Genomic DNA, 10,816 nt, shown 5'->3' with positions numbered 1-10,816 from the left:
TCTTTTATGCAGGTTTGGAATGACATGAGTTGCTTTATAGTCCTTAATGTCCGCTGCGTTCTCAAAACTCTGGCAATTTGATAATACCTAGAATATCAAAATCAACTGCAGACAGCAGATCCTTTTCCTATTAAGCGCCAAAACTCTGGAATAACCTTCCCTAACATTGTTCGGGAGGCAGACATACCCTGTCGTTAGAAGAATGGCATCTACGCTAATATTATTCTGTTTCTTTCTTATTCCGAGGTCACCGTAGCCACCAGATCCAGTCTGTATCCAGATCGGATGGTCACTGCGGTTACCCGGATCCAGTACGTATCCAGCCCAGATGGTGGATCAGCACCTAGAGATGACCTCTACAGCCCTGAATGTCAGCGGAGACCAGAACAACTAGATGAGCCCCAGAGACAGATCCCCAGTGAAGACTTTGTCTCCTAGACGGCCACCGGGACGAGACCACAGGAAACAGAGTCCTCTGCACAATGTGACTTTGCTGCAGCCTGGAATTGAACTGCTGGATTTGTCTGGCCAGAGTATAACTGGCCTCCCGAATGAGCCTGGTTTCTCCCAAGGTTTTTGCCACTGTCACCTCTGGCTTGATTAGTTGGGAACACTTAATATCCAGCGATATCGTCGACTTGATTGCACAGATACTATTTAAACTGAACTGAGCTGGATGATGACATCACTGAATTCAATGATGAACTGCCTTTAACTGAAAATTGAGTGTATACTATTGACGTTTTGCATTATTGATACACTATTTTCCTATTTAATACTGTAAAGTGCTTTGAGACAATCTGTATTGTTAAAAGCACTTTATAAATAAAGGTGACTTGACTTGACTTGACTTGACTTGACTTGACTTGAGAGTGAGTAAATGATAACAGAATTTTCATTTTCGGGGGGGATTATCCAGATTAGCCAAAAAAAAAAAAAAAAAAAAGGCAATGAATACAGCAATAAACCTCTTTATTGTCTATTACATTCAATTGATTATTAAAACTAACTTTAAAATAATGGAAATAAATTATGTGTATAAAAATATAAATGTGAAAACATAAATATATAAATACAAATATGTATTTCTCTTGTTTCTCTTTTTTTCAGCTTATAAACACATTGCAAAGTGACTGACAGGCGTTGCATGCTGTAATCATTTGTGGGATTTAATTAATGTTAATAACTCATTCAAATCAGAAATATCTCAATTTACAGGTAAAAAGAAACATGAACGAGGAGCTTTATCTGGTAAACCAGGGTTTGCTTACCTTATTTATGAGCATCCAAGGTGACATGGGTAATTATTTACATTTGTTATTTGCTCTGGTTAATATGGAGATTAAATTAGGTGCTGCTCCCTTTAACCCTGACATTGACAGCTGTGGTGTTTTAAAGTTGATCTCCCACTCACATTTAAAAGGGATTAAGGACTGAAAATGGCAAACGGTTTGAATGTGTATAAAAATTGATATCTGGGATTAGCTATGAATAAATGAGCTGGAGAAATGGTTATGAAAACCTCTGGATGAATGGTCAACACCTGCTGTGGTTTGAATTGCTTTTTGGTGGTAATTTTGCTTCAGCTCTTTGCCAGATGCAACATTAATCCAAATCGAATTAGAATTTGCCACATGTAGAAGAATGTTAAAATAAACCAGAAAGGTATATGCAAGGAGCTATTTTAAATAAAAGCTCAACAGCGTTTTAGATTTTTTTATAAAAGACACCCTAATATAACAAGGTGTGAGTTCAAAAGTTTACAAACATAAAAACAGATTGTACTTCACATGTGGTGTTTGCGGAAGGTCCGTCACATATGCAAAAAGCATGCAAACTCTATAATACATTAAAACCTAACCAAATGTGATATATGATGTGAACCAAGAGAGCATAAATACATCTCATGCTCTTCTGTAATTGACCATGATGAATGCCTTTAATTGTTCGGTGCAGATACCATCATCATTCTATACATGCAGGCTGTGTGTACATCAGTTGGGGCAACTTTGTCTTAATTAAGTGTCTATGTGTGCATGGATTTCAGCTGGGGGGATGGAGTGGATTTGTCTCAGATTATCTGGGCTAGTGTAACAGTTCTGAAGGTAAATGTTTTTAAAGCAGAGTTTAGTAGAGTTGGTTCTTATGTATCAGAAACATCTTACAGAGTAAATTATTTTATCCATTATGATTATGCTTCTGTTTCACCCCTGCGAAGGCTATAATTTAATATTTTTACAATATATTTAATATAGTTTATTTTATTTCAAGTAAAGAAAATGTTTTTTTTTTATGATTTTGGTTTTCGTTTATAACAACCCTTTTGCTTAAAACTGAATTAACGGTAGATAGATTCATCGTTGACATTAATATACTGAGAGAGGAGAAACGGAAGAAGCATCTAACCCTGAAGTCAGGTTGCCATTGCTTACTACATGTTTACAGGCAGGACATCAAATCTACACATTGTGTGCTTTATGTCACAAAGTGTGTGATCTGCCCACAAATAGATTTAAAGGAATAATTCACCCGAAAATTGAATTCCATATAACAGAAGTCAAAGGTCACCAAAACGTTTGATAACCAACATTCTTCAGAATATCATCTATTGTGTTCTGCAGAAGAAAGAACGTCTTGGAAGGGTTTGGAACAGCAAGAAGGTGACTATATGATGACAGAATTTTCATTTTTGGGTGAAATATGCCTGCTGTTTTAAATTTCACGGGCACAAAAATTATATTAAAAAAATAATAATAATAAGAATTAAGAATTAACAATAATAATTATATGTTGATAAATATTTTCACTCTTAATTAATATTTTAATACTATAATTTAATAGAGATCAATTTTATGTGTAACAGTATTAATATAAATTTTAGAATTATTATTATTTTATTAATTTTATTATAAAAAATGGTGTATATCATGATGTAATTTAAAACAATTAAAACTTTAACCAACTTAATCTTAATTGTAATATTACAAACCACCACTAGACGGCGTAAAATACATAGTAATGGCCAAATAGATGGCTTAAGTTTATAACAAAAATTCAAGGCAAAAAGCTTTTTTTGTTGTTTAGAAGAAGAAGAAGATGTTATAAGCAATAATACTAACATGTGAATTATTCATTCTTGAATATAAATTGCTTGTGCCTTTTGTAATATATATATGTATATAAAGGAATAAATAAATATAAAGAAAAAAATACAAATAATAAAAGATTATGCAAAACTGTTAAGGTGTTTTTGTCTTAATTCATAATATAATAAAAATAAAAGTTTATAATTCATAATGTCATTTAAAACAACTAAAATTATTACCAAAAAATTGAATGTCTCAATGAAACAGCTTAAGTATACAATTTACCACTAGATGGCGTAAAATACATGGTAAAAGCCAGATGGAAGTATTTAGTCCTACCTGATAGTACTGTTATTCCCAACACTGAAATGAATATAGTATTCAGCAGCGTTTATACTCAGTGCATGTGCTGCACTACAGTTTAATAAGAGTCTGGTCATATAGTGTGTAAATGTGTGCATGATACAATGTTTCAATCAGTCACTCAAACAACCATTGAGAATAACTGCTCTCAGTTCATTTTTAAATCAGACTAAATTCTGTGGTTCTTCTTTGTGCCTTTATGTGTAACTCAAGAAGCATGGAGGGCAAATTATGTAAAAACTGTACAAATCTAAAAACATTGCTGTTAACCCTATCTGAGCCCGCATGTGTCTCTCTCAGGTATGACAGTGTAGTAAGAGAATCCCTCCTTCATGCACAGTATGACGCATCTCTGGGCTTGCTTGATTAATCATGAGTCATGAATCATGACCAACCTGCTCACATTGAAAAAAAAAAATCAATTGCTATTATTAACCCTATTGCCCCAGAGACTGGTTTTACTGGTTTTCCCTTGTGAATGCACAACGCTAATATGGCATTTATGCTTTTATGGTAATACTATTTTCTCCATAAAGTTGTTAAAAGCATCTTATAACAAGTTTATTTCAATGGCAAATTCATTAGGACAGTAACGCATGATTCCTCATACAGCAGAACAGTGAGTCTTAATTATATTAACTGTGTAATAGAAATCTATAATACTCTGTCATTCTAAAAGAGGAACTCCTGGGATGCTCTATTGCCATTTCGTGCTTTAGTCCAATATCTAAACCCCTGTACTGAGCATATTGGTGTAACCTATCATAAAATCAAAAGCAGATTATCACGGATGATAGAGAAACACATGGCCTTACACAGGAAGCCCAATTGTTACCGCAGGAAGTGTCTAGCTCTTAGCTCTTTGCGAGCTGGGAAGTCAGAAAGCCAGTGCTGGTTTCAGAGGTTTCAAACAGGAGATGACTCCCCATGGCATCAAACTAATTCAAACCAAAGATAGATCAGAAAACAGAAAAAAAACCAGAATGAACAGATTTATGAAAAATGTACTGAGATATCTAAATAATCTATATATTGTAAGAACTGTAAGCTTGATGCATTCATCTCGTCATGTTTTCTACTCTCCTCTTTATTAATGAAAAATATTTAATTTGATGAATGATATTTTAGTTTATATATATATAAACTAAAATATCATTCATTAAATATTTTTCATTAATAAAGAGGAGAGTAGAAAACATGACAAGATGAATGCATCAAGCTTACAGTCCTTACAATGGGAGCATTATTCTTTGCTCTTATTTCATTATGTAACTGTCAAAAGTAAATGATTTACATACATACTATATTTGTGTCTTGATTTAAAAAAAAGATGAAAAAAAGAAGTACTGTGTGTGTGTGTGTGTGTGTGTGTGTGTGTGTGTGTGTGTGTGTGTGTGTGTGTGTGTGTGTGTGTGTGTTTAAAAAAAAGATATTTTAAAGATAGAGTAAAAAATAATACCAATTAATATAATATAATATGATATGATATAAGCCTATTACATATGCCTATTATATAATATTTTAATAATAGCCTATGTAATACAGTATATTGTATTATTATTAATAATATTATCACTAAGCACTACATATATCTTTTACTTTACATAAATCCCTGTATAAACAATATTGCCTATAAAACATCTATTTCCACATTTTTGACAGGTTGAAGCGCCAGCTATGTGTAAAAATGTAATTCCACAGATGCGGAGGAAATACTCTCTGTTGTGTTTCTGTAATTGTCAAAATTAAAGCGCTGATGTAATCTGATACAAGGCTCTAGTAAATATACAAGAATGATTTAAACTCTATATTTGGCAGCGTGCATGGACATTCATGGGAAATTGCTTGCTCAGAGTTTCTGATCACATGACTGGAAGTGCAGGATTTGACTCCAGCTGGGAGAGCAGAGGAGCGGAGCGGAGCGTGTTCAACAATACACGCGTTCAAAACACTCGCGTTTCCGTGGTTCTGTCACGGAAAACAATTGCACTGGTTTCTCGAAACTTTTAAAGCATTTATACAATTGCGGTTTATATATCAAACAGGGATATTTGGCCAGCGTCATGGGAATTGGGAAGTTTACCGGCTGCGCTATAGAATAGCCCAAGTCGTGGATCCGATGTGTTTTCTTCAGAATCAGGAAGAAATACGAGCTACCTCGGAGAGAAGTGGAGAGGTTTAACTTCTTACTGACATTCCTCCTTTTTGCTCCCTTGAGTTTGATTCAAAGTTATTAAGAGGCAAGATGGCGGCCGATCCCGTGCAGGTGAGAGAATTATTTGATCTTTTATTTACTAACCGCGCGCTTTTATTTACTAACCCACTTTGATTGCGTTACCGTTGTTTTCATCTTATCACTATTTTAAAATTTCAACACTCTTCTTAAGCATCATATAGTGAATTTTAACTGTATCTGAAAGGGTTAAATGTGGCCTAGAAATTTTGACACACAGACCAACTGTTGCTCCAATCCCAGCCGATTAAGCTATGCATTTCTACTGCATATTGTATGTATAATGGTATTGTATTTACATAAATAACTCCAGTGGCATTCAGAACTGTACGTTAGTTACTTAGTGTTTTGTACCTCTCTGTGCTTATTCGCATCATCTCTTTTTATAACTCCTGAGACCTTAATGTTATTGATTTTTTAACGGCGTACTTATAATATAGCTAGTCTATATGCTTAACGTTACCATTTGAAAATTCAATTTGTTTACTTTTTGTAAACTGCCTAAAATGCACTACTATGTCCTTTCGTTTTCAAGAAGGAAATATTAAATGATAAGAAACGTTTGACTAAATAGGAGTGTATTTGTGCACACGAAATAAATGTAGAAACTGTGGAGCAGAACCTCTTTTTCGTGTCTGTGTCGTGGGGGAAAATCTGGAGTAAATTCTATTATTAGTAACATATCCTGAACGATTCCACCCTGGCAACTCCCTGAAACACTGCTGAATACTGAGGCAACGTCAGTGTTTGGTTGCCAAACAAACACGTTTCTAAAAAACATTCCGTTTAAAAATATATTTCAAGTTATGCAAAGCCCAAAATGCAAGTTTTGACTTTATTAAGAATTAATTTAGATCAGTATAAACTAGCTTTTTGCAAATTGAAGGTCATGTAAATGGATGTTTTGCCTTATGTAAGGGTTTTAATCCAGCTGTTGCCTAATTTGATGGTCTGCACATCATTGGTAATGCAACAAAATTTGGTATCTGTTTATTTCCTAAATGGCATGTTTCTTCAAATATGATGTTATATTGCGATATTTTGGCATTTTAAGTAGTTAAAGCCTTTGTTTATTTATTTAGTTGTGTGACATAGCCTAGGCGTTGTACTGTCACAATTAACTGTCATTCTAAGGAGACGCAATGTTTCAAACAAAATGATTCAGGTGAAAACAATCCAAAGTAATAAAGAAGTATAGTAAGTAGTGTAGAAAGTGTAAATGGTTGTGAATCATGCCTTTGTGTACAGGATTATTTCTAAACTCGTGTCATTCTGTTGCTTTGAGAGGGAATAGTTTGATTACTGTGTTTGGGTTGTGTCTCCTCCCCATCTAATTGGAGTGAGGCACAACTGAAACCCTGCAAGTTAACTGATACTCTTAGTTTTAATGTTCAGAGGGACTCCGGGAGGTTGGTTTTGGCTGGAGTGTTGGACAGGTATCCTCTGGCTCTTATCTGGAGCCAAATCGCCTGAAGGGGAGAGTGGCATTAGCTCAGAAATGCCCCAGTCTTTGTGTAGCTAAGGGAAGAGGATGTACGGATAAGCAAATTTTTATTTTCATTAAAGATTAGTTTTAAATCAGGGCTCTAGACTAACTTTTTCCACTGGTGCGCCTAACTTTTTTTTTCTGAGGTGCACCAGCACAAAAGTTAGCTGCACCCAAATTTTTGACCACATCACATTTAACACTGTGGTTTTACAAGTTCACATTTAAATCGCTGTCCATATAGGCAATATTGACTTGTAAATGATTAACTAACAAGCTGGTCAACATAAAGTTCTTTATTTGAAGCGCTATTCTACAAGAAAGGTAACTTACTGAAAAAGTGTTGGTGCTTAAAGTGCTCCACTGAGCTGAAATTTAAACTTAAAACATTTCAAGGTTAATTAAATAAAAAGAAAATCTAAATTAAGTGTTTTAAGGGCTTCAAACTGAACATCTCATGGCTCAGTGTCTTATGGACTATACTCCATTGCAGTCACATGCACCTCGGATGGCAAACTCCTGTAGTTTGGCCTTCTTGATCTTTGGTCTTGGCTAAACCAGCTGGCCACACTCTCTCTAGCAGCAAAATCTTCCAGACTTGGCTCCTCTACACTGATTCTGATCAGATCTTCCACTGTGTCTGAATGAAGGGATTGCTCTAGTGTCTGATTTGAACAGCTAAACAGTCCCTAAACAGCTTATACTTCTGTCCAAGCTATTAAAATAGCTCAGTTTTGTATGTAATAGCAAAGTGATTATATTTAGTTTCATTTTTTTAAGTTAATTTAGAAAAACATTTGGAGAATTTTTTTATTAAATGATTTTTTTTTTTTTTTTAAGTAACGATCAAGCGGCCAGCGACAGACAGTGAGCCTATGTTTGATCAATTTAGCCTTCTCAAATCATCACAACCTGCCTAAAATAAAATCTATAGATAAAACAGTTCAAGCATATGTTTAAATGTAAGACCCAGATAAATGTGCGCTATATCCAATAGTTTGTGCGGAGATGCTTCAGGACATGGAGACGCCAGCATGATCACTTGCTTTTTTTTTTCAGTAGATACGGCATCATTTTTGCACAAAGGTAAGAGTAATACATCATTCGTAACTGCAAAGGGTCTTTTATTTGTGTGCACTCACAATATCAACAAAACGTTGTGCTTTTATAAAATAAAGAAAACAAACACGATGCACTTTCTGTGTCTCGTCTTTAACAGGAGTACAAAAATAAACCGAAACTCAGTGAAAACATGCCTCACAGACATGATAAATATATCTATAGAAACTAAATGAATTAAAACAAATCGAAAACAAAAAATCTTTCATTATAATCATAATCCGTAAGGATGCACTTCTCTCTAAAGGCGCGCCTAATGAGATGGCAAGTCAGCTACATCATCCTTGCGACACAGACTCAGAAAACACTAGTTTATTAGTAAATAATTCAAATATCTCCTTACTGTTTCCCCCTGTCACATTCATGGTAAGCCCGGCTCGAGGGGCGTAAAAAAGTCAGGGTCCGTCGGGCTCGGGCTGAAATGCAGGGCTCTAGTGTCTGTTGTTGAATCACAGAGAGACTTTCAGAGTCATGGAGACTTTTTTTTCCCCTCGAACGGCTGGTCACACTGGTGGGACCTCTGATTTTTTTTTTAGTCACACCATTGAGAAATTAGGTCACAGTGCGACCAAATTGGTTGCACTCTAGAGCCCTGTAAATGTTTGATGTCAAACACACTGGCATAAGCAGTACACACAATATTTCAGTTTGTTTGCTGAAGATGAGGACATGTTTCGTTGGAAAGGAATTCCACTGCAAGTTTTGGTTTTCTTCCTGTCTTGTTACTTTGAATGGTGCTTTTTCTTTTCTTTTCTTTTCTTTTCTTTTCTTTTCTTTTCTTTTCTTTTCTTTTCTTTTCTTTTCTTTTCTTTTCTTTAACCTACATTTAAAAAAAAATATTTATACAGTTTTATTGATTGAGAACAACAGAAAACAAGCTGTGCACTAGGGCTGCAGGATTATGACAAAAATCATAATTGTTGATTATTCCCTTGAAATTGTAATTGCGATTATTATGATTATCAAAATGTACATTGAATGATGTTTATATCATTGTTTGAAGAAACCGCATGCCATATTTTTATATGATAATAAACAAGCTGAAAATTTTTTTATTTAGTTTTCTGTTGTATTAAGTCAAATGTCAACTGTACATTGGATTGGTTTCTTGATTAATAATAATAAAAGTAAAAATATGCATGATATTATATAAATTAAACCAATGGGAAAAAACCTTAAGATAACCTGTAGAAAGAAAAAAAACATAAGTGACTTTGAACTATTATGTAATTGTGGCATCCTTAATTGTAATCGCAATTAGAAATTTGATTAATTGCGCATCCCTACTGTGCGCTAACAAAACGTGTCCCTTTTCTAGCGTTGAACTGTGTTAAACATTTCTTTGGCCATCACGTCTCATAGTTTTTTAACATCTTTGGTTTTGGTTTCAATCCATTGTGCTCTATTTTTAAAATATTTAAAATGATTCCATTTAATGCTATTAAAATAACAAATTTTACTACTAGTTTCTACACAAGCGTACATCCCATCCATCAATTAGCCACAGACCTGTCAAGAACCTCCCAGTCAAACAGGAAAGAGCAGCTTGAAAAAAATGCAGAATGATAAATCAGATTTTTAAGTCATTATTTTTAGTTTGTTTTTAAATGTGGCTTTAAGGTGGCCTTTCTGTTAATCTTTATTTTTACTTGGAAGGTCACCTGACATATATTCCCATTTAATCTAGTTCTATAAAAAACCCTGTGCAAGACGTTTCCTGGGTGATCTGTGCCAGAGCACAAGGTCTATTGGCTTATGCTGTGAGTGCTGCAGAGGTACTAAAGGTAGTGGAACACAGATAAGGTAGTGGGTTAGAGGAAAGTCTTTTCACTGGCGTGGGTCCTAGGGTCATGGTAAAACCATAATAGGATGAACTCTGAGATAAAACTCACAGGATGATGCTCATTGGCTCTGAGCTCATTCATGACACTTTTCAGTGGGTGGAGTCTCGGAGAACTGGCCAGTCACCGATGTCATGGAGGCCCAGTATAGTTCTGTGGATGGCTTCACATGTTGGAACTCCAGTCTCTGTACTCATTTTTAACTCTAAGTAAATCTAAACACATGGATGCTAGAACTAATATAACAATAATAGTAATATACAGCATTATAAGCTGTATTAACCTGAGAATGTTATTCAAAATAATCAATAGATCAGATTTAAGTGTTTTGATTCACTTAAACAGAGTTTGATTCATGAATAAAACTGTGAAGCCCTATTTTTTTAATAATAATGATAAAAATTTATTTGAATAGTACTTTCCATACATGAAATGCCACTCAAAGTGCTCCAAAAAGTCTGTGTGCTTCACTGTTGTCCAGTTGTGTATTTTATTGAAGCAACTCTGACCGCACTGAGGAACACCAGTTTCAGAGATTTCCTCTTATTTAGATATTTCTTGTACGCATCCCAGCAGTTTGAAATGTGCTGTTAAAAAAGTTAAATACTGAAAGGTTAATGCTCTATCATGTTTAAAAATAATGTACACTAAACGCTACCCTAAGCCTAACCAATAGTTTGAACTGAAG

The 10,816-nt window shown here is 34.6% G+C and overlaps 1 protein-coding gene across 2 annotated transcripts in view; it reads left to right on the top strand.

The window, feature by feature from the left end:
- Positions 1–5,297: 5,297 nt before the first annotated feature.
- The window catches only part of LOC109095998 (serine/threonine-protein kinase N2-like), a 42,271-nt gene continuing 36,752 nt past the window's right edge, over positions 5,298–10,816 (top strand). For both annotated transcript variants that reach the window (XM_042758212.1, XM_042758211.1), the window contains exon 1: positions 5,298–5,715. In XM_042758212.1, coding sequence (XP_042614146.1) covers positions 5,695–5,715 — 21 coding nt within the window. In that variant the 5' untranslated portion in view covers positions 5,298–5,694. The remainder of the gene's footprint in view (positions 5,716–10,816) is intronic.

Source organism: Cyprinus carpio, chromosome A6 (assembly GCF_018340385.1).
Source record: "Cyprinus carpio isolate SPL01 chromosome A6, ASM1834038v1, whole genome shotgun sequence".
Classification (NCBI taxonomy): Eukaryota; Metazoa; Chordata; class Actinopteri; order Cypriniformes; family Cyprinidae; genus Cyprinus; species Cyprinus carpio.
Note: the sequence above shows the minus strand (reverse complement) of the source record. Positions and strands in the feature narration are given on the sequence as shown.